This window comes from Labrus bergylta, chromosome 15, assembly GCF_963930695.1.
Source record: "Labrus bergylta chromosome 15, fLabBer1.1, whole genome shotgun sequence".
Classification (NCBI taxonomy): Eukaryota; Metazoa; Chordata; class Actinopteri; order Labriformes; family Labridae; genus Labrus; species Labrus bergylta.
Window position 1 is genome coordinate 766,709 of NC_089209.1, and position 23,540 is coordinate 790,248.

A 23,540-nucleotide genomic window follows, 5' to 3' on the forward strand; every position below is an offset into this window, starting at 1 on the left:
CATTTTCAGATTCACAGATGCATGTGCACCTTTACTCAGTGACTCAGAGTTTTTTTTTAATTTAACCTTTATTTATCCACGCCCTAACCATTGCGCCACCAGCGCGCCCCAATAAATTGTTTAATTAAAACATTGTTTGATAAATTGTTTAATTAATAAATTGTTTGATAAATTGTTTAATAATTTGTTTAATTAAAACATTGTTTGATAAATTGTTTAATAAATTGTTTATGTAAAAAATTGTTTGATAAATTGTTTAATTAAATTGGATTAGTGGATTAGACAGGGCGGACTGTGGCTGTTTGACGTTTTATTGTGACACTCTAGGACACCGGAAGTGTGTCTGCGGCTGCGCAGCTTGCTCCCGATGATCCGATCCTGATTCAGCCATATTCCCAGCGAGCAGCCACACCGGCAGCCTCCTCTAACACCCAGAAACCGTCTGAAGACGCCCGCGGCGCGCCCTCCCGGTCTTAACGGTTGGTATTGTTCGACCCGAGTCCGTCCCGGTTCCGTCCCGGTTCCCCCGGACATGTTACCGAGCTGAGGGACCTGCGTGAGGACATGGATCCGCCGCGGACAGCCTGAGAGAGGCGACGGTCTGACCGACATCCCGAATCTGAGAGCAGAGTCCAGATTGACCGGGATCACGGACCGGGGAGGGCCCACGTACTGAACCGCTCCAGACACGACGGACTGACGGAAAGACGGAAACCGGCGGACACTCACCGACACACCGACGACCGGACTCTATAAAATGTCGGGAATGTTCTCCAGGAGCTAACGAGCTAGCCGCAGCTAGCAGGCTGAGCTCGGCTCGGCTCGGCAGGACTCGGCAGGAGTCGGAGGCTGGGCGGCGGGGAGCTCTCGGACTGTGCGGCGGGGCTTGTGTCGTACTGTAGCCGGGGCGGAGGAGCTGTTCCCGGGCACGATGTCGGCTCAGGACCGCCTGAAGAGACTGGAGGAGCTGCTGCTGGAGCAGAAGGAGGCGGGCTGCCTGAGTGTGGAGGCGCTGCTCGACCTGCTGCTCTGCTTCTGCGCAGAAGTGTCCCAGACCCCGCTCCGCAGGGACAAGCACGTCCATGACTTCCTGGATTGGGGTAAGAACCTGACCTGGACCAGGACCTCCTCCAGGACTTAGTCTTTGTATCGAAAACCTAATAAAAGCAACATAGAAGATACCTGAGCCCTTCAGGAGCCACTGTGGGGCCCAGGTGATCCCAGGGGACACACAGGTGATCCCAGGGGACACACAGGGGACACACAGGGGGCCCAGGTGATCCCAGGGGACACACAGGTGATCCCAGGGGACACACAGGGGGCCCACAGGGGACCTTAGAGGGTCAGGGGACCTTGAGGAGGTCAATCAGAGTCTGAAGGGGGCATCGGGGTGTTCTCCAAAGTTTTCCAGGTATTTGAAGGTGTGAGGGTGAAACGAGGACGCTGCGGCTCCACGCCGTGGCTCCACGCTGCGGCTCCACGCTGCAGCTCCACGCCGTGGCTCCACGCTGCAGCTCCACGCTGCAGCTCCACGCCGCGGCTCCACGCCGCAGCTCCACGCCGTGGCCCACTTAGTCCCGCTCTGTCCTGGTTCAGCCTGACCCTGTTACAGACGTGTCCCGGTTTATTCTGGTCTGGTTTCAGGGTGGGCAGAGTGAGGACGTGTGTCTGTCAGTCAGTTACCATGGTAACACGGATGCTTCAGGCCACGCCCCCTTCCTTCTCCACGTTACCTGCTCTTTGTTTTGCACCTTCACCTGCTCCTATACAGTCATGACATCACAGCTGAAAGCGTGTGTGTGTGTGTGTGTGTGTGTGTGTGTGTGTGTGTGTGTGTGTGTGTGTGTGTGTGTGTGTGTGTGTGTGTGTGTGTGTGTGTGTGTGTGTGTGTGTGTGTGTGTGTGTGTGTGTGTGTGTGTGTGTGTGTGTGTGTGTGTGTGTGTGTGTGTGTGTCCCAGTTTAGAGTAGCAGATGAATTAAATATGAGGAGCAGTCTGCAGGGTCCCAGTGCCCCCCCCCCCAGAGTATTAGTGTTTACTTTTACACTCTGAGTATTTCTGTGTTCATGTATTGATCCTGATGATCAGTCAGCTGCCGTGATGATGTCACTTCCTCCCTCTGAGCTATTAATAACATGTCTACAGAACATTTAAATAAAGTTTGAGCTCTTTGAAACATCCTCTGTGTGTCACACACCTGTGATGTGTGATGCACACACACACACACACACGTACACACACACATGTACACACACCTGTGTCTGTGTCTGTGTATCCTCAGTAGGACATTATGATGTCACTGTAATAATATATGAAGGTAATAACTGAGGTTTGTTTTCACAGCAGAGACCCTCGCCCAAATCTGAGAACGTTTGACCCCAAAAGTCCGGTTCATTGACGGGAGGGGGGAGGAGTCTGATGTGAAAATGCCGTTAAACTTAATGACACCTTGGTTGTGTCCTAGATCCCTCCCTCCTCCCACTGTAGTGAACTTTAAAGTGCATTCGTTCAGCACGATGAAAAAACATGTTAGACGCTACTCGCTCATTCGCCACACGCCAACAGTAGTTACATCATCGCTGTCAGCCCATCGCCGCCCGAGGATCAACAATAACGATGGTCACAGTTCCAGATAATGAATAAATGTTGGAACTGGTTTATTGGCGCTCTCAGACTCTTGTGTCTCGTCTTCATCGGGACAAACTGACGCCGACCATCTTTTACTTTGAAATAAAACAAAGACTTAAAAATGACCTCTGTGTTCACGCTCCTGAGAGCAGTCCAATCAAACGGCATTCTCCTAAAATCTCTGAACCACAATGCATGATGGGATATATTGCTTGGATAGTGACCATCGGTTGTACACCATCTTTCACAATGCATTGTGGGATACCGTGTGTGGACTATAAAGTGTATGATAAGGCTCACTGCATCACGGCGTGTTGACCGTGTAGCGAGCAGTGACTCATATGAACGCTGCTCCACATTAACGTGTGTCCTCTCTCCTCAGTGAAACCGTTCACCAGCACCGTGAAGAACATGAGGCTCCACAGAGACGACTTTGAGATGCTCAAGGTGATTGGACGAGGAGCTTTTGGAGAGGTAAGACTTCCTGTTCCTCCACGATGCCATATAGTGTAAACAGACAACAAGCACCCCCCCATGTCACTCCTCCCGCCTCCTGTCACTCATCACTCCTCCCGCCTCCTGTCACTCATCACTCCTCCCACCTCCTGTCACTCATCACTCCTCCCGCCTCCTGTCACTCATCACTCCTCCCGCCTCCTGTCACTCATCACTCATCCCGCCTCCTGTCACTCCTCCTGCCTCCTATCACTCATCCCGCCTCCTGTCACTCATCACTCATCCCGCCTCCTGTCACTCATCCCGCCTCCTGTCACTCATCACTCACCCTGCCTCCTGTCACTCATCCCGCCTCCTGTCACTCACCCCGCCTCCTGTCACTCATCCCGCCTCCTGTCACTCATCCCGCCTCCCATCACTCATCCCGCCTCCTGTCACTCATCTCGCCTCCTGTCACTCATCCCCCCCATGTCACTCATCCCGCCTCCTGTCACTCATCCCGCCTCCTGTCACTCATCCCGCCTCCTGTCACTCATCCCGCCTCCTGTAACTGATCCCCCCCATGTCACTCATCCCGCCTCCTGTCACACATCCCGTCTCCTGTCACTCATCCTGCCTCCTGTCACTCATCCCGCCTCCTGTCACTCATCCCCCCATGTCACTCATCCCGCCTCCTGTCACTCATCACTCACCCTGCCTCCTGTCACTCATCCCGCCTCCTGTCACTCACCCCGCCTCCTGTCACTCATCCCGCCTCCTGTCACTCATCCCGCCTCCCATCACTCATCCCGCCTCCTGTCACTCATCTCGCCTCCTGTCACTCATCCCCCCCATGTCACTCATCCCGCCTCCTGTCACTCATCCCGCCTCCTGTCACTCATCCCGCCTCCTGTCACTCATCCCGCCTCCTGTAACTGATCCCCCCCATGTCACTCATCCCGCCTCCTGTCACACATCCCGTCTCCTGTCACTCATCCTGCCTCCTGTCACTCATCCCGCCTCCTGTCACTCATCCCCCCATGTCACTCATCCCGCCTCCTGTCACCCATCACTCCTCCCGCCTCCTGTCACTCATCACTCCTCCCGCCTCCTGTCACTCATCACTCATCCCGCCTCCTGTCACTCATCCCGCCTCCTGTCACTCATCACTCATCCCGCCTCCTGTCACTCATCCCCCCCATGTCACTCCTCCTGCCTCCTGTCACTCATCACTCATCCCGCCTCCTGTCACTCATCACTCATCCCGCCTCCTGTCACTCATCACTCACCCCGCCTCCTGTCACTCATCACTCACCCCGCCTCCTGTCACTCATCCCCCCCATGTCACTCATCCCGCCTCCTGTCACTCATCCCCCCCCATGTCACTCATCCCGTCTCCTGTCACACATCCCGTCTCCTGTCACTCATCCCACCTCCTGTCACTCATCCCGCCTCCTGTCACTCATCCCGCCTCCTTTCACTCATCCCGCCTCCTTTCACTCATCCCATCTCCTGTCACTTATCCTGCCTCCTGTCACTCATCCCGCCTCCTGTCACTCATCACGCTGACGGCCCCGGACTGACGTAACCATCTGGTTATATTAATGATAATGATGTCAGAGTCATATTTACAGACTTTATTTACAGAGCTTTTATTTTAAAGGTTTGAAGTGTTTTCCTGATTAATGGAAAGTTTGAGCGCCACACCTCTGTTATATACCGCGGCGCAGTTACCACCGACTCTGCTGACGACCGTGTTTTCACTCTGTGCAAGGCCTCAGAACACGGCGCCCCACGTGGCGTCTTTGTGATTCATTCGCTCAGGGTTCTTGGTTGTGAAAGCAGCGTTACTGTTGGAGCTGATTTCAACTGTCATTGGGCGAGAGGCGGGGTCACACCCTGGACTGGTCGACTGGTCGCCAATCAGTCGTGTGTGTGTGTGTGTGTGTGTGTGTGTGTGTGTGTGTGTGTGTGTGTGTGTGTGTGTGTGTGTGTGTGTGTGTGTGTGTGTGTGTGTGTGTGTGTGTGTGTGTGTGTGTGTGTGTGTGTGTGTGTGTGTGTGTGTGTGTGTGTGTGTGTGTGTGTGTGTGTGTGTGTGTGTGTGTGTGTGTGTGTGTGTGTGTGTGTGTGTGGTCCACATACCAGAGGAAAGGTGTGTCAGGGGGCCACACCTGCTTGCAGCCTCAGGATATAAACACACACACAGGTTCGTGTGTGTTTGTGAGGACCGTCTGCTCTCTGGTCCTCACAAACACACAGATACAAAATAAACACAGACACAAACACACACACACAGCTCGACCAATCTCTGTGTGTGTGAGATTTCAGGTGTGTTTCTGTGTCACAACAGTTTGACAGGTTATTGGAACCTGCTCAGGTTCACTCCTCTCGGCCAATCACATCCCTGCACTGCACACACCTGGTGAGGAGTACCTGAGGCAGTGTTTGATAACAGGGTCTCTCTCGCCCTCTCTCTCTCTCCCTCTCTCTTGCCCTCTCTCTCTCGCCCTCTCTTGCCCTCTCTCTCACCCCTCTCTCTTGCCCTCTCTCTCTCCCTCTCCCTCTCTCTCTCGCTCTCTCTTGCCCTCTCTCTCTCTCACCCCTCTCTCTCTCTCTCAGGCAGTGTTAATGTCTCTCGCCCCTCTCTCTCAGTCAGTGTTAATGTCTCTCGCCCCTCTCTTTCTCAGTCAGTGTTAATGTCGCTCGCCCCTCTCTCTCAGACAGCGTTAATGTCGCTCGCCCCTCTCTCTCTCAGTCAGTGTTAATGTCTCTCGCCCCTCTCTCTCTCAGGTTGCCGTGGTGAAGATGAAGCACACAGAGAGAGTGTATGCGATGAAGATTCTCAATAAGTGGGAGATGTTAAAGAGAGCTGAGGTGAGTTTCTGTCTGTGTGTCATGTAGCCATCATCTATAATGGGTAAATAGATAGTTAATTAACCATTAGTTAATAGTTATTTACTGTTAACAAACAATGAAATGATAGTTAATAATGTTTGCTAATGATTTGTAATGCTATAGTTTATGTTATGTTAACAGTTTATTAATGAACACATAACATTTCATACACTTTATAAAGTGTTTGTTAATCATGACCAAATGATTTATAAACCTTTAACAGACGGTTTATAAAACATCTATAAACATTACAGAGACGCATGGACCAGATATTTATTCATGGTTTGTAAATATTTTATAAAGCGTCTATTAACATTATTTGGATGTTATTATAAAGTTGGAACTGAAGATTATAATCCCTTATTAATACTTTATAAAGCATCGATAAATATGTTTTAGATAATTAATATTTTAGCAATGATTAATAATTGGTTTATTAACCATCTACAATCATTATCTGGATTATAATGTTGGAACTGATGTTTATAATCTGTAAATAGTTAATAATGTGTAGAGCATCTATTAACTTTATTTGGATGGTTATTATAAAGTTGGAATTGATGTTTATAAACTAACAATTGCTTTATACATGGTTTATAAACCATTCATAAACGAAATGTGAATGACTGTTATAACATTGCAACTAATGCTAGTAATATTTATAGTTAATGAAATATTAGGTGATTTATAAAACATCAAGTAAAACACATTTATAAACAGACAGTCTTGGGACTTTAAAAAAAGTTAACACAACAACTCAAAAATGACAACTTTATTTTAATGCAACCGTTTTTTCCCCAATTCTATGTGTATTGCTTCTGTAGCCCTTACAGTTTAGTAATGTTCCAGACAGTATTAGAATTTGATCTTATATGTTGACATCAATGTGAATGTAGACCAATATGAAAAGAGAATAAAGAGAATTTCCACACCAGAATGAAAGTTTGAACCTGTATATTAAATACTCAAAATATGGTTCGTACATACATAGATAAACAGGTATGACAGATATGAAAAATAACAAACTAAAATAATAAAGTGCGAACGAAAGGAAAACCCTGTTTGTCCCTTGAGTTCAGTTTTCAACCGTTGGGGCCCTTATGAATGTGTGTCAGTGTTTGTCATACCACATGATGAGCAAGGAAGGCAAAATCCTTCTGAAGTCAAAATCACAGTCATGATCCAGCTCACCATCCAGCCAACAGGACTGGGAATCTGTGCAATCTGGAAACACTGGAATCTGTGAATATCTGGATCTGAGGACAATCTGGAATCCGTATTCCTCTGGAATGGAGTGGGCTCTCCGATGATTTCAAACCCGTCACCAAAACCTGACCTAGAAATGAGGCCAGATCATTTCTCTCAGTTATCATTCTGTAATCAAATCAATTACTACAGGCTGCTATGAAAATAAAAAGAGCTTAATATTTTTGTAAACCCATAAGGCAAATCAAAATCTCAGTTTAGTTTTTCTTTTCCAGAATGGAAAAGTAACATTTCCCTTTTATAACCAACAGACAAAATCATTAGCTTTTCCACAGTCAATAGACAGTATCATGCTAACTTTATTATGGCTGATGACCATATTAGCATTTTAATACCACAATCTCACATTATCATTGAAATCGTTAGCACTTTAACATGGCCACACCAATTAGCGACAATTAGCATAAATGCTAACGACTTTGGCGCTAGCCAAACAGGCTACATTAACAATTCACCACTGAAGTTGAATTCACTGCCTTAGCTCAGCGATGACGGTGGATTCAGGCACAGCTCTCCTCAGTATGGGCAATATACATGAATGAGTTCTATTTAATTAAATATGATTTCTCGTCTCATCAAGTGAGTAAATGCAGCTGTTCACGTTACAGCAGCAAAAGAGCTAACGCGGGAGTAAAAGAAGGCGTAGCCTGAGCGAAGGCTAGCTGATAGCCGATTGGTCGGCTCACTGACTTGTAGAGTTCACCGATTGGTTCACTTACAAACTCATCAAATCACTCAAAGACAACAACAGAAAGTTAACCCTTAGTAGTGACTTGATCAGAGAGCTAGATATGATAGTATTTGTTGTTTCAATCTTCTTTAGGCATAAAATCATTTCTAACTATCTTTCAATAACTTTATATCTCGAGTTACACCTCCACTACATATGTTATTTTTAAAATAAAGGAATGTTTTAAAAATTAAAGTGTCATAGTTAAACCTGGGCTACACTAACTTAACATTAACTTAAAGGTTTGTAAAATGTTGTGTTTTCAATACTGTTATTGGTGTGCAAACAATTAGTCTTCTATAGGTCATCTATCAAACATTTAATGGGGCGCACAAAATGGCGTGGATAATGATTGTAGATGGTTTATAAACCAATTATTAATCATTGATAAAATATTAATTATCTATCTAAAACATATTTATAGATGCTCTACAAAGTACAAAGTATTAATAAGGGATTATAATCTTCAGTTCCAACTTTATAATAACATCCAAATAATGTTAATAGACGCTTTATAAAATATTTACAAACCATGAATAAATATCTGGTCCATGTCTCTCTGTAATGTTTATAGATGTTTTATAAACCATCTCTTAAAGGTTTATAAATCATTTGGTCATCATTAACAAACACTTTATAAAGTGTATGAAATGTTATAATGTGTGCATCAATAAACTGTTAACATAACAAACTATAGCATTACAAATCATTAGCAAACATTATTAACTATCATTTCATTGTTTGTTAACAGTAAATAACTATTAACTAATGGTTAATTAACTATCTATTTACCCTTATTAACCCTTTATAGATGATGGTTATTATAAAGTGTTACTGATGTGAGAGTGTGATGTTAGCGTGTTGTGTTGATCATGTTAGCGTGTTGTGTTGATCATGTTAGCGTGTCCTGTGTACAGACGGCGTGTTTCAGAGAGGAGCGAGACGTCCTGGTGAAAGGAGACAGTCAGTGGATCACAACTCTGCACTATGCGTTCCAGGATGAAAACTTCCTGGTTAGTACGACTGCTGCTGTTACTGCTGCTAACACTGCTGCTAACATTGCTGCTAACACTGCTACTAGTAGAACTGTTGCTATGCTAACACTGCTGCTAACACTACCGCTAACACTGCTACTAGTAGAACTGTTGCTATGCTAACACTGTGTATCACCGCAGTACCTGGTGATGGATTACTACGTGGGCGGCGACCTGCTGACTCTCCTCAGTAAGTTTGAGGATCGTCTGCCGGAGGACATGTCCAGGTTCTACGTCGCCGAGATGGTGCTCGCCATCCACTCCATCCATCAGCAGAACTACATCCACAGGTACTGGTTACCCTACCTGTACTGGTTGTGTTTGTCACACTGGGTACTGGATACATTGGTTACCATGGTTACCCTACCTGTACTGGTTGTGTTTGTTGTTATATGAACTCATATTGCCTTAAATCAAGACGTGTAGAGAAACGATGGGAGTTGGACTTATACACACTCGTACATGTACACATACACTCAGCCAATCATGCCTCGACGGTCCCGCCTCGCCCCTGTCCCTCCTCTGTTACTACCTCAGATGGCTGCACAGAAAGGGCAATAGCTTCGTTCCCCCATTACCAATCCGTGATATTCAGAGAGAGAGAGAGAGAGAGAGAGAGAGAGAGAGAATCAGAGGAAGTGGGCTCTTCCTGGCAGCAGTGTCCTCTGGGAACTGTAGTTATTTCCTGTCCAGCCAGCTCAGCCTCGACCTTACTTCCTGTGCAGAAACGGACACTGGGCCGCATTCCATTCGTGTTTCTATACCCTCAGTCCTCCCAGTATGAGTCCCAGTACGACTCTACACTTAAAGGTCCTATATTCTTCTTTTTCTGGTTTTATCTGCTCTTTAGTGTGTTTTCTAAGTGTCCTGTGCATGTTTAGTCACATCTATGTGCAAAAATTCAAAGTCTGCGGAAACGCAGCTTCTCCTACGTCCTCCTGTTAGCTGTAGCATTAGCTGCATGTAACGCTCGGTTCTAGCCCCCCTCGATAAAAATGTGTCAGTGCGATGTCATTGTCAGTGTGAGATCACTGATCTAAGCCCATTGGCTCGTTGTGGCCTAGCAGCTCATGTTGAAATTTCCGAGAAGCGTGCTGAGCAACTGACCAATAACGACAGAGCGGATCGGCAGACCAATCAGAGCAGACTTGGCCCACGTGGGGTCTAACAATGTGGGCTCAACAGAGTGTAGCTGACGGACTCAGAGCGTAGAGGGAGCAAGGAGGAGCAGTTCATGAAAACAGACACTTTTTTAAAACTTTATCTATTGTGAACGTACAAAAGTAGGAACATAGATTAAATATATGAACCCCAAAAAGGGCAGATTATGGACTCTTTAAAGGTGTTGTAGTCTTTTGGGGACTTGTGTCTTTAGAGTCAGTCCTAATAATTCAGAGGAAAACAAACTGCTGCTGTAATCACATTGTTTATACTGTATGATGGTAGCAGCAGAAAAACACTTCTTCTCCCTTTTTAAGGGTCATTACAGTAGAAGAAGAAACTTTAGTTAACTGTAGAAGAAGAAGCTGTAGCCTGTGTTAGCTCATGTAACTGTCAGCAGTTCTGACCTCCTTTTACAGCGTTTCCATCAGTCTGACCTGTTTCCTGTTTTAGTCTGAGCGGTTTGTGGGGCGTCCATGTTTTCCTCCTGTGGCTCAGCAGCCCTCACTGCTGTACCTGAGCTCACCTGGACTGGTTCCTGGTCACCAATCAGGGTCACAGGTGTTGTATTGATGTAAATGTGTTTTTTTTGTTTCACAGAGACATCAAACCAGACAACGTCCTGCTGGACGTCAACGGGCACATCCGCCTGGCCGACTTTGGGTCCTGTCTCCGCATGATGGAGGACGGCACGGTAACTTGCACTTAAACCGGTTTAAGGCTAGCGTCATGAGTTTCTGGGAAAACCTGGTTCAGACTAGTTAATTTGGTTAAATCCAGGATAATTGGGGCTTTTCTTTTTTCTTTTTCTTTTTTCTTTTTTTAAGTTATCTGGTTTACTGAAAGTTATCAATCTGGGGTTTAAAGTTATCCAGGTTTAGTTTAAAGTTATCCTGGTTTAATCTAAAGTTATCCTGGTTTAGTTTAAAGTTATCCTGGTTTAATTTAAAGTTATCCTGGTGTAGTTTAAAGATATCCTTGTTTAGTTTAAAGTTATCCTGGTTTAATTTAAAGTTATCCTGGTGTACTTTAAAGATATCCTTGTTTAGTTTAAAGTTATCCAGGTTTAATCTAAAGTTATCCTGGTTTAGTTTAAAGTTATCCTGGTTCAGTAAAAGTTATCCTGGTTTAGTCATCCAGGTTTAGTAAAAGTTATCCAGGTTTAGTTTAAAGTTATCCTGGTTTAGTTTAAAGATATCCAGGTTTAGTCTGAAGTTATCCAGGTTTAGGTTGTTGGTCTGGGTCTTCCTAAACTCAGGATTTGTCCTGTGGTCTTGGTACTCTCGGTACAGGTGCAGTCCTCGGTGGCAGTGGGCACTCCGGACTACATCTCCCCAGAAATCCTGCAGGCCATGGAGGACGGGATGGGCCGCTATGGTCCAGAGTGTGACTGGTGGTCTCTAGGGGTCTGCATGTACGAGATGCTGTACGGAGAAACACCGTTCTATGCCGAGTCTCTGGTGGAGACGTACGGGAAAATCATGAACCACGAGGTTAGAACAAAGGTTTTCAGCCCGTGTTTTTAAAGTCCTGTGTGAAGAGGTTTGTGTTCTGTGGACTCTTCCTTTAACAGAATCAGTGTTTCCTGTTTGTCTCTAGACTCTCGTCCTACTTCCTTGTCTAAATCAGACCTGATCCCCACAGGACCTCCAGCTGCTGCCCTGTCTGTCTCTCAACCTGTCTGTCTGTACCTTCCTGTCTAACACGTCCTAACAGGCTTTTCTTCTGTTTCTTTTCTTCTTCTGTGGTTTTCTCCAGGATCGTTTCCAGTTCCCTTCTCATGTCACCGACGTGTCCGAGGATGCCAAAGACCTGATCCAGCTCCTCCTCTGCTCACGGGAAGGCCGACTCGGTGTGAACGGGATCTCTGACTTCAAGAGTCACCCGTTCTTCAAAGGGATTGACTGGGACAACATCCGTTCTGCTGAGGCCCCGTACATCCCTGACGTGTCCTCCCCAACCGACACATCAAACTTCGACGTGGACGACGATGTTCTCAAGAACCCGGTGAGGAACCTAACCCTGTTAGAGTCAACAGACAGGTCTGATGGGACGTCCCCCGAGTCTTTCAGGTCCTTCTAGTTTCACAGGTCCTGCCTTAATCATTGAAGGGTCCGTCCTCTAGTCTTTCATATGGTTCCTTACTATCGTCATTGCCCCGGTCTTTCAGGTCCTCCTTCTAGTCTTTAAGCACTTGAGAATAAAGACTCAGTCTAGTCTGACTTGTGTCTCTTCTACAGGACATCAGCCCACCGGTGTCTCATACTGGTTTTACTGGTCAGCACCTCCCCTTCGTGGGCTTCACCTATACCACCAACAGCTGCTTCTCTGACCGCAGCTCGGTGAGCCAGGTGGGTCTCAGCCAGGAGGAGGTGGGGGGAGGAGGAGGTGGAGGAGGGCAGGAGGTGGAGGCGTTTGAGAGGAGGATCCGCCGTCTGGAGCAGGAGAAACAGGAACTGAACCGAAAACTGCAGGGTGAGCCTCCTCAGAGTACTGAACTGTAGATATAGTGTGAGGGTGTAGTCATACTGTGAGGGTGTAGTTGAGGGTGTAGTTATACTGTGAGGTGTAGTTGAGGGTGTAGTTATACTGTGAGGGTGTAGTTGAGGGTGTAGTCATACTGTGAGGGTGTAGTTGAGGGTGTAGTCATACTGTGAGGGTGTAGTTATACTGTGAGGGTGTAGTTGAGGGTGTAGTCATACTGTGAGGGTGTAGTTATACTGTGAGGGTGTAGTTGAGGGTGTAGTCATACTGTGAGGGTGTAGTCATACTGTGAGGGTGTAGTTGAGGGTGTAGTCATACTGTGAGGGTGTAGTCATACTGTGAGGGTGTAGTTGAGGGTGTTGTCATACTGTGAGGGTGTAGTTATACTGTGAGGGTGTAGTTATACTGTGAGGGTGTAGTTATACTGTGAGGGTGTAGTCATACTGTGAGGGTGTAGTTGAGGGTGTAGTCATACTGTGAGGGTGTAGTTATACTGTGAGGGTGTAGTTGAGGGTGTAGTTATACTGGGAGGGTGGAGTTATACTTTGAGGGTGTAGTTATACTGTGAGGGTGTAGTCATACTGTGAGGGTGTTGTTGAGGGTGTAGTTATACTGTGAGGGTGTAGTGGAGGGTGTAGTTATACTGTGAGGGTGTAGTTATACTGTGAGGGTGGAGTTGAGGGTGTAGTCATACTGTGAGGGTGTAGCTATACTGTGAGGGTGTAGTGGAGGGTGTAGTCATACTGTGAGGGCGTAGTTATACTGTGAGGGTGTAGTTATACTGTGAGGGTGTAGTTGAGGGTGTAGTTATACTGTGAGGGCGTAGTTATACTGTGAGGGTGTAGTTATACTGTGAGGGTGTAGTTGAGGGTGTAGTTATACTGTGAGGGTGTAGTTATACTGTGAGGGTGTAGTCATACTGTGAGGGTGTAGTTGAGGGTGTAGTTATACTGTGAGGGTGTAGTTGAGGGTGTAGTTATACTGTGAGGGTGTAGTCATACTGTGAGGGTGTAGTTGAGGGTGTAGTTATACTGTGAGGGTGTAGTCATACTGTGAGGGTGTAGTTATACTGTGAGGGTGTAGTTGAGGGCGTAGTTATACTGTGAGGGCGTAGTTATACTGTGAGGGTGTAGTTGAGGGTGTAGTTATACTGTGAGGGTGTAGTCATACTGTGAGGGTGTAGTTATACTGTGAGGGTGTAGTCATACTGTGAGGGTGTAGTTATACTGTGAGGGTGTAGTCATACTGTGAGGGTGTAGTTATACTGTGAGGGTGTAGTCATACTGTGAGGGTGTAGTCATACTGTGAGGGTGTAGTCATACTGTGAGGGTGTAGTTATACTGTGAGGGTGTAGTTGAGGGCGTAGTTATACTGTGAGGGCGTAGTTATACTGTGAGGGTGTAGTTGAGGGTGTAGTTATACTGTGAGGGTGTAGTTATACTGTGAGGGTGTAGTTATACTGTGAGGGTGTAGTTGAGGGTGTAGTTATACTGTGAGGGTGTAGTCATACTGTGAGGGTGTAGTTATACTGTGAGGGTGTAGTTATACTGTGAGGGTGTAGTTGAGGGTGTAGTTATACTGTGAGGGTGTAGTCATACTGTGAGGGTGTAGTTATACTGTGAGGGTGTAGTTGAGGGTGTAGTTATACTGTGAGGGTGTAGTTATACTGTGAGGGTGTAGTCATACTGTGAGGGTGTAGTTGAGGGTGTAGTCATACTGTGAGGGTGTAGTCATACTGCGAGGGTGTAGTTGAGGGTGTAGTTATACTGTGAGGGTGTAGTTATACTGTGAGGGTGTAGTCATACTGTGAGGGTGTAGTTGAGGGTGTAGTCATACTGCGAGGGTGTAGTTATACTGTGAGGGTGTAGTTGAGGGTGTAGTCATACTGTGAGGGTGTAGTTGAGGGTGTAGTCATACTGTGAGGGTGTAGTCATACTGTGAGGGTGTAGTCATACTGCGAGGGTGTAGTCATACTGCGAGGGTGTAGTTATACTGTGAGGGTGTAGTCATACTGTGAGGGTGTAGTTGAGGGTGTAGTCATACTGTGAGGGTGTAGTCATACTGCGAGGGTGTAGTTCTCCATGCTGACGTAGTCTCTGTGTGTAGAGTCCACTCAGGCTCTTCAGGCTCCGTCGTCTCGAGGAGGAACTCTGAGTCGAGACAAAGAGATCAAGAAACTGAACGAGGAGATCGAGCGTCTGAAGAAGAAGCTGGCAGGTCAGAGGACTACAGGACTACATGTACCAGCAGTAGTGAGGAAGTATTTAAGATATTGTTCAGTGAGTAAGCCCTGCCCCTTCTGCTGTTCTAGACTCTGATAGGCTGGAGCACCAGCTGGAGGAGGCGGTCTCTCTCAGACAGGACTACGAGAGCTCCTCCTCCAAACTGAAAACTCTGGAGAAGCAGGTGAAGACCCTGAGACAGGAGAAGGACGAAGTGCACAAGGTACACACACACACACACACACACACTTGTCCTCAGGTGTGTTTGGACCAGGTCTAACCTCACCTGTCTCCTGGGAGAGCAGCAGCTGGCGGACTCTCTGGAGCGTCTCCGCAGTCAGACCAAGGAGCTGAAGGAGGCGCACTCTCAGAGGAAGCTCGCCCTGCAGGAGTTCTCGGAGCTGTCGGAGAGGATGGCCGACCTGCGCTCGGCCAAACAGCGTCTGTCCCGTCAGCTGAGGGACAAGGAGGACGAGATGGACGCTCTGCTGCAGAAGATGGAAGCCATGAGGCAGGAGATCCGCAAGACCGAGAAGAACCGCAAGGAGGTGAGAGAGACGGGTGGCGAGGAGGAGGAGGAGCTTTGTACTCTGTAGCTGGTCTGATGTAGTTCCCCCTCTTCACCAGCAGAGGGAGACAAAGACCACTAAATGTTTACTGAACAGATCAGTCCTCAGTGTTTACCTGTGTGTGTTTATCAGCTGGAGGCTCAGCTGGACGACGCCAAGGCCGAGGCGTCGAAGGAGAGGAAGCTGAGGGAGCACAGCGAGGGCTACTCCAAACAACTGGAGGCGGAGCTAGAGAGCCTAAAGGTCAGAAGACACACAGACCTCTGGCACTCACACACTTTTTGGATGTTAGTTTTTAAAAGTGACTCATAGTCCTGGTTTCAGTCTCAGCAGGGTCGGGGAGCTGCAGCAGGGGGGGCGGAGTCTCAGCAGGAGCTGTCCCGTCTGAAGGCGGAGCTCGATAAGAAGGTCTTGTTCTACGAGGAGGAGCTTCTGAGGAGAGACTCCGCCCACTCGTCCGAGATCAAGAACATCCGTAAAGACCTGCACGAGTCCGAGGGGGCCCAGCTCGCCGCCAACAAGGAGCTGCTGACGATCCGAGACCGGCTGGACAAGGACAAGAGGGACAGGTGAGTCTACAACCTGATCCAGGTGTGTGTTAGTCATGATCCAGGTGTGTGTGTCTGTTAGTCCTGATCCAGGTGTGTGTGTTAGTCATGATCCAGGTGTGTGTGTTAGTCCTGATCCAGGTTTGTGTGTGTGTTAGTTCTGATCCAGGTGTGTGTGTTAGTCCTGATCCAGGTTTGTGTGTGTGTGAGTCCTGATCCAGGTTTGTGTGTGTGTTAGTCCTGATCCAGGTTTGTGTGTGTGTGAGTCCTGATCCAGGATTGTGTGTGTGTTAGTCCTGATCCAGGATTGTGTGTGTGTTAGTCCTGATCCAGGATTGTGTTTGTGTTAGTCCTGATCCAGGTCTGTGTTAGTCCTGATCCAGGTGTGTGTGTTAGTCCTGATCCAGGTGTGTGTTAGTCCTGATCCAGGTGTGTGTGTGTGTGTTAGTCCTGATCCAGGTGTGTGTTAGTCCTGATCCAGGTGTGTGTGTGTGTGTGTGTGTGTGTTAGTCCTGATCCAGGTGTGTGTGAGTCCTGATCCAGGTGTGTGTGTGTGTTAGTCCTGATCCAGGTTTGTGTGTGTGTTAGTCCTGATCCAGGATTGTGTGTGTGTTAGTCCTGATCCAGGTCTGTGTTAGTCATGATCCAGGTGTGTGTGTTAGTCCTGATCCAGGTGTGTGTTAGTCCTGATCCAGGTTTGTGTGTGTGTTAGTCCTGATCCAGGATTGTGTGTGTGTTAGTCCTGATCCAGGTCTGTGTTAGTCATGATCCAGGTGTGTGTGTTAGTCCTGATCCAGGTGTGTGTTAGTCCTGATCCAGGTGTGTGTGTGTGTGTTAGTCCTGATCCAGATGTGTGTTAGTCCTGATCCAGGTGTGTGTTAGTCCTGATCCAGGTGTGTGTTAGTCCTGATCCAGGTGTGTGTGTTAGTCCTGATCCAGGTCTGTGTTAGTCCTGATCCAGATGTGTGTTAGTTCTGATCCAGATGTGTGTTAGTCCTGATCCAGGTGTGTGTGTTAGTCCTGATGCAGGTCTGTGTTAGTCCTGATCCAGGTGTGTGTTAGTCCTGATCCAGGTGTGTGTGTTAGTCCTGATCCAGGTCTGTGTTAGTCCTGATCCAGGTGTGTGTTAGTCCTGATCCAGGTGTGTGTTAGTCCTGATCCAGGTGTGTGTGTTAGTCCTGATCCAGGTGTGTGTGTTAGTCCTGATCCAGGTGTGTGTGTGTTAGTCCTGATCCAGGTGTGTGTTAGTCCTGATCCAGGTGTGTGTGTTAGTCCTGATCCAGGTTTGTGTGTGTGTTAGTCCTGATCCAGGTATGTGTTAGTCCTGATCCAGGTTTGTGTGTTAGTCCTGATCCAGGTTTGTGTGTGTGTTAGTCCTGATCCAGGTTTGTGTGTGTGTTAGGCCTGATCCAGGTTTGTGTGTGTGTGAGTCCTGATCCAGGTTTGTGTGTGTGTTAGGCCTGATCCAGGTTTGTGTGTGTGTTAGTCCTGATCCAGGTTTGTGTGTGTGTTAGTCCTGATCCAGGTTTGTGTGTGTTAGTCCTGATCCAGGTTTGTGTGTGTGTTAGGCCTGATCCAGGTTTGTGTGTGTGTTAGTCCTGATCCAGGTGTGTGTGTTAGTCCTGATCCAGGTTTGTGTGTGTGTGAGTCCTGATCCAGGTGTGTGTGAGTCTTGATCCAGGTGTGTGTGTGAGTCCTGATCCAGGTGTGTGTGTGTGAGTCCTGATCCAGGTGTGTGTGTGTGTGAGTCCTGATTCAGGTGTGTGTGAGTCCTGATCCAGGTGTGTATGAGTCCTGATCCAGGTGTGTGTGTTAGTCCTGATCCAGGTGTGTGTTAGTCCTGATCCAGGTGTGTGTGTTAGTCCTGATCCAGGTGTGTGTTAGTCCTGATCCAGGTGTGTGTTAGTCCTGATCCAGGTGTGTGTTAGTCCTGATCCAGGTCTGTGTTGGTCATGATCCAGATGTGTGTTAGTCCTGATCCAGGTGTGTGTTAGTCCTGATCCAGGTGTGTGTTAGTCTTGATCCAGGTGTGTGTGTTAGTCCTGATCCAGGTCTGTGTTAGTCCTGATCCAGATGTGTGTTAGTTCTGATCCAGATGTGTGTTAGTCCTGATCCAGGTGTGTGTGTTAGTCCTGATGCAGGTCTGTGTTAGTCCTGATCCAGGTGTGTGTTAGTCCTGATCCAGGTGTGTGTGTTAGTCCTGATCCAGGTCTGTGTTAGTCCTGATCCAGGTGTGTGTTAGTCCTGATCCAGGTGTGTGTTAGTCCTGATCCAGGTCTGTGTTAGTCCTGATCCAGGTGTGTGTTAGTCCTGATCCAGGTGTGTGTTAGTCCTGATCCAGGTGTGTGTCAGTCCTGATCCAGGTGTGTGTGTCAGTCCTGATCCAGGTGTGTGTGTTAGTCCTGATCCAGGTGTGTGTGTTAGTCCTGATCCAGGTGTGTGTTAGTCCTGATCCAGGTGTGTGTTAGTCCTGATCCAGGTTTGTGTGTGTGTTAGTCCTGATCCAGGTGTGTGTTAGTCCTGATCCAGGTGTGTGTCAGTCCTGATCCAGGTGTGTGTGTTAGTCCTGATCCAGGTTTGTGTGTGTGTTAGGCCTGATCCAGGTTTGTGTGTGTGTTAGTCCTGATCCAGGTTTGTGTGTGTGTTAGTCCTGATCCAGGTTTGTGTGTGTGTTAGTCCTGATCCAGGTTTGTGTGTGTGTTAGTCCTGATCCAGGTGTGTGTGTTAGTCCTGATCCAGGTTTGTGTGTGTGTTAGTCCTGATCCAGGTTTGTGTGTGTGTTAGTCCTGATCCAGGTTTGTGTGTGTGTTAGTCCTGATCCAGGTTTGTGTGTGTGTTAGTCCTGATCCAGGTTTGTGTGTGTGTTAGTCCTGATCCAGGTTTGTGTGTGTGTTAGTCCTGATCCAGGTTTGTGTGTGTGTTAGGCCTGATCCAGGTTTGTGTGTGTGTTAGTCCTGATCCAGGTGTGTGTGTTAGTCCTGATCCAGGTTTGTGTGTGTGTGAGTCCTGATCCAGGTGTGTGTGAGTCTTGATCCAGGTGTGTGTGTGAGTCCTGATCCAGGTGTGTGTGTGTGAGTCCTGATCCAGGTGTGTGTGTGTGTGAGTCCTGATTCAGGTGTGTGTGAGTCCTGATCCAGGTGTGTATGAGTCCTGATCCAGGTGTGTGTGTTAGTCCTGATCCAGGTGTGTGTTAGTCCTGATCCAGGTGTGTGTGTTAGTCCTGATCCAGGTGTGTGTTAGTCCTGATCCAGGTGTGTGTTAGTCCTGATCCAGGTGTGTGTTAGTCCTGATCCAGGTCTGTGTTGGTCATGATCCAGATGTGTGTTAGTCCTGATCCAGGTGTGTGTTAGTCCTGATCCAGGTGTGTGTTAGTCTTGATCCAGGTGTGTGTGTTAGTCCTGATCCAGGTCTGTGTTAGTCCTGATCCAGATGTGTGTTAGTTCTGATCCAGATGTGTGTTAGTCCTGATCCAGGTGTGTGTGTTAGTCCTGATGCAGGTCTGTGTTAGTCCTGATCCAGGTGTGTGTTAGTCCTGATCCAGGTGTGTGTGTTAGTCCTGATCCAGGTCTGTGTTAGTCCTGATCCAGGTGTGTGTTAGTCCTGATCCAGGTGTGTGTTAGTCCTGATCCAGGTCTGTGTTAGTCCTGATCCAGGTGTGTGTTAGTCCTGATCCAGGTGTGTGTTAGTCCTGATCCAGGTGTGTGTCAGTCCTGATCCAGGTGTGTGTGTCAGTCCTGATCCAGGTGTGTGTGTTAGTCCTGATCCAGGTGTGTGTGTTAGTCCTGATCCAGGTGTGTGTTAGTCCTGATCCAGGTTTGTGTTAGTCCTGATCCAGGTTTGTGTGTGTGTTAGTCCTGATCCAGGTTTGTGTGTGTGTTAGTCCTGATCCAGGTTTGTGTGTGTGTTAGTCCTGATCCAGGTTTGTGTGTGTGTTAGTCCTGATCCAGGTTTGTGTGTGTGTTAGTCCTGATCCAGGTTTGTGTGTGTGTTAGTCCTGATCCAGGTTTGTGTGTGTGTTAGTCCTGATCCAGGTGTGTGTGTTAGTCCTGATCCAGGTTTGTGTGTGTGTTAGTCCTGATCCAGGTTTGTGTGTGTGTTAGTCCTGATCCAGGTGTGTGTGTTAGTCCTGATCCAGGTTTGTGTGTGTGTTAGTCCTGATCCAGGTGTGTATGAGTCCTGATCCAGGTGTGTGTGAGTCCTGATCCAGGTGTGTGTGTGAGTCCTGAGCCAGGTGTGTGTGTGAGTCCTGATCCAGGTGTGTGTGTGAGTCCTGATCCAGGTGTGTGTATGAGTCCTGATCCAGGTGTGAGTCCTGATCCAGGTGTGTGTGTGAGTCCTGATCCAGGTGTGTGTGAGTCCTGATCCAGGTGTGTGTGTGAGTCCTGAGCCAGGTGTGTGTGTGAGTCCTGAGCCAGGTGTGTGTGTGAGTCCTGAGCCAGGTGTGTGTGTGAGTCCTGATCCAGGTGTGTGTGTGAGTCCTGATCCAGGTGTGAGTCCTGATCCAGGTGTGTGTGTGAGTCCTGATCCAGGTGTGTGTGTGAGTCCTGATCCAGGTGTGTGTGTGAGTCCTGAGCCAGGTGTGTGTGTGAGTCCTGATCCAGGTGTATGTGTGAGTCCTGATCCAGGTGTGAGTCCTGATCCAGGTGTGTGTGTGTGTCTTCAGGCAGGTGGAGATGGATGAAGCTGTATCTGACCTGAAGCAGAAACATGAACGAGAGAAGAACCTGCTGACAGAAGAGAACCGCAAACTGACTGCTGAGACCGACAAGGTGACTGAACACCTGTCACACCTGAGGGGGCGGGGCCAAGCCATCACTCAATACGAGTATCTGAATATGCTGTTTGTGCACATGCTCACTAAATAACTGTCCTCTCTCCCCCCCTCCCTCTCTCTCTCCCCCTCCCTCTCTCTCCCCTCCCCCTCTCTCTCTCCCCTCCCTCTCTCTCTCCCCTCCCCCTCTCTCTCTCCCCTCCCTCTCTCCCCCTCTCTCTCCCCCCTCTCTCTCCCCTCCCCCCCCTCTCTCTCTCCCCCCTCTCTCTCTCCCCTCCCCCCCCCCTCTCTCCCCTCCCCCCTCTCTCCCCCCCTCCTCCTCCTCAGCTGTGCTCCTTTGTGGACAGGTTGACCGCTCAGAATCGTCAGCTGGAGGACGACCTTCAGGACATTTCCTCTAAGAAGGAGAGCGTCGCTCACTGGGAGGCTCAGATCGCTGAGATCATCCAGTGGTGAGTCTGATCTATCTCACCTGTCTCTCACCTGTCTCACCGGTCTCTCACCTGTCTCACCGGTCTCTCATTTGTCTCTCACCTGTGTCTCACCTGTCTCTCATTTGTCTCTCACCTGTGTCTCACCGGTCTCTCATTTGTCTCTCACCTGTGTCTCACCTGTCTCTCTCACCTGTGTCTCATTTGTCTCTCACCTGTCTCTCACCTGTGTCTCACCTGTCTCTCACCTGTGTCTCATTTGTCTCTCACCTGTCTCTCACCTGTGTCTCATTTGTCTCTCACCTGTGTCTCATTTGTCTCTCACCTGTCTCTCACCTGTGTCCCACCTGTGTGTGTGTGTGTGTGCAGGGTGAGTGATGAGAAAGACGCTCGTGGTTACCTTCAGGCTCTCGCCACCAAGATGACGGAGGAGCTGGAGACCCTGAGGAGCTCCAGTCTGGGAACAAGACCTCTGGTAACACACACACACACACACACACACACACACACACACACACACACACACACACACACACACACACACACACACACACACACACACACACACACACACACACACACACACACACACACACACCTGTGTGTACCTGTAGTATTAGTTGTTAGTGTGTGTGTGTTGATGTTTCTTTCAATCTGCCGTCTCAGCCTGAGTCAGGATTGGCCACGCCCCCTAAGAAGCCGTGGCCTCCTATTGGTGGAGACAGGAGGGTGAGTGTGTCAGTCACTGCTTCCAGCCAATCAGGAGTCACTCTCCCTCGTTGTAGGCGGGGTCTAAGAGGCTTGCATGGCTTTTGGCTCGCACGTTACTCTGAGGGTCCTTGAGTTACTCTGAGGGTCCTTGAGTTACTCTGAGGGTCCTTGAGTTACTCTGAGGGTCCTTGAGTTACTCTGAGGGTCCTTGAGTTACTCTGAGGGACCTTGAGTTACTCTGAGGGTCCTTGAGTTACTCTGAGGGTCCTTGAGGGTCCTTGAGTTACTCTGAGGGTCCTTGAGGGTCCTTGAGTTACTCTGAGGGTCCTTGAGGGTCCTTGAGTTACTCTGAGGGTCCTTGAGGGTCCTTGAGTTACTCTGAGGGTCCTTGAAGAAGACCTCAGCCATCCTTGAGGGGGTTTCCAGGCTTGTTGTCATGGTAACCATGGTTTAAGGGATCCTTGAAACTGTTCTGGGTCTAACCCTCTGAAGGGGTCTAAGAGGGAGGGGCTCCAGGAGTGTCACATCATCAGTGACATCATCACAGGCTGCTGTGATTGGCTGAATCATCACAGGCTGCTGTGATTGGCTGAATCATCACAGGCTGCTGTGATTGGCTGAATCATCACAGGCTGCTGTGATTGGCTGAATCATCACAGGCTGCTGTGATTGGCTGAATCATCACCTGAGTGTGACGGTGCTTTTAGACGGCGAGTGTTCCTCCACAGTTCATTTAATCTGACCTACACCAAGATGGTCTCAGGGTTCAGGTGTGACTGAGCGCTGTCTGAAAGCACCTGATTGGTCTGGGTTGTTGCCTTGGTAACCTGCTGTTGGATGTGGGCGGGGCTTGGCCTGATCAGCTGTTTGATAAACAACAGAAACACAACTTTTTGTTTTGATGTGCTGACCAGTAACACCAACTTTCTCCCTCCCTCCTTTGTCCCGCCCCTTTTACATTTGCCCCACCCCTTTTGTATATGCCCCGCCCCTCAGGACCCCCTGTGGAAGGTGCGGCGCAGTCAGAAGCTGGACATGTCGGCCCGTCTGGAGCTGCAGTCGGCTCTGGACGCAGAGATCAGAGCCAAACAGCTGCTGCAGGACGAGCTGAGGAGGATGAAGGCTTCTAACATCAGCCTGGAGAGGTCACACCTGTTCACCTGCTCACCTGTCTGTCTGCTCACCTGTCTGTCTGCTCACCTGTCTGTCTCTGTGTGTGTGTGTGTACAGTAAGCTGAAGGAGTCGGAGGAGAGTCGTAAGGAGATGGGCGAGCAGGTGGAGGGTCTGAAGAAGGAGATGGAGGAGAGTCGCTCCCACCCTGACAGAGGTGAGAACACCTGGAGAACACCTGGAGAACTTCATGTTAGCCAGGCAGGAAGGGTCCTGTCAGGATATCAAGTCCCAACTTGTGTGTTTTGGGGGGGAGGGGCTAGATTCTGATCACCTCCCACTGACACGCCCCCTCTCTCTTCGTTTGCAGGTCTGAAGCTTCCAGATTTCCAGGACTCCATCTTTGAATATTTCAACACGTCTCCTCTTGCTCCAGACCTCACCTTCAGAGTGAGTCACCTGTCTGTCTGCTGACCTGTCTGTCTGCTGACCTCTCTGTCTGCTCACCTGTCTGTCTGCTGACCTGTCTGTCTGCTGACCTCTCT

At 48.5% G+C, this 23,540-nt stretch overlaps 1 protein-coding gene and 1 long non-coding RNA gene across 7 annotated transcripts in view; one reads left to right on the top strand and one right to left on the bottom strand.

Annotated features, from left to right (window-relative positions):
- The first annotated feature begins 361 nt into the window (after nt 1–361).
- cdc42bpb (CDC42 binding protein kinase beta (DMPK-like)) overlaps nt 362–23,540 on the top strand; it is a 36,873-nt gene continuing 13,694 nt past the window's right edge. For 3 of the 6 annotated variants that reach the window (XM_065963923.1, XM_065963927.1, XM_065963924.1), the window contains exons 1-21: nt 362–1,100; nt 3,010–3,101; nt 5,853–5,936; nt 8,871–8,966; nt 9,129–9,277; nt 10,749–10,842; nt 11,441–11,641; nt 11,907–12,155; nt 12,389–12,623; nt 14,739–14,849; nt 14,944–15,077; nt 15,160–15,402; nt 15,556–15,666; nt 15,748–15,992; nt 20,635–20,740; nt 21,070–21,194; nt 21,543–21,648; nt 21,840–21,902; nt 22,881–23,029; nt 23,115–23,212; nt 23,366–23,445. In XM_065963923.1, the coding sequence (XP_065819995.1) occupies nt 932–1,100; nt 3,010–3,101; nt 5,853–5,936; nt 8,871–8,966; nt 9,129–9,277; nt 10,749–10,842; nt 11,441–11,641; nt 11,907–12,155; nt 12,389–12,623; nt 14,739–14,849; nt 14,944–15,077; nt 15,160–15,402; nt 15,556–15,666; nt 15,748–15,992; nt 20,635–20,740; nt 21,070–21,194; nt 21,543–21,648; nt 21,840–21,902; nt 22,881–23,029; nt 23,115–23,212; nt 23,366–23,445 (2,940 nt within the window). In that variant the 5' untranslated portion in view covers nt 362–931. The remainder of the gene's footprint in view (nt 1,101–3,009; nt 3,102–5,852; nt 5,937–8,870; nt 8,967–9,128; nt 9,278–10,748; nt 10,843–11,440; nt 11,642–11,906; nt 12,156–12,388; nt 12,624–14,738; nt 14,850–14,943; nt 15,078–15,159; nt 15,403–15,555; nt 15,667–15,747; nt 15,993–20,634; nt 20,741–21,069; nt 21,195–21,542; nt 21,649–21,839; nt 21,903–22,880; nt 23,030–23,114; nt 23,213–23,365; nt 23,446–23,540) is intronic. The other 3 variants (XM_065963925.1, XM_065963926.1, XM_065963928.1) reach the window with 2 other exon arrangements.
- LOC136182734 (uncharacterized) lies at nt 6,897–8,156 on the bottom strand. The gene is made up of 2 exons (XR_010668783.1): nt 7,679–8,156; nt 6,897–7,293 (listed from the first exon to the last, which is right to left on the bottom strand). It is a non-coding gene; the product is annotated as an uncharacterized lncRNA (long non-coding RNA).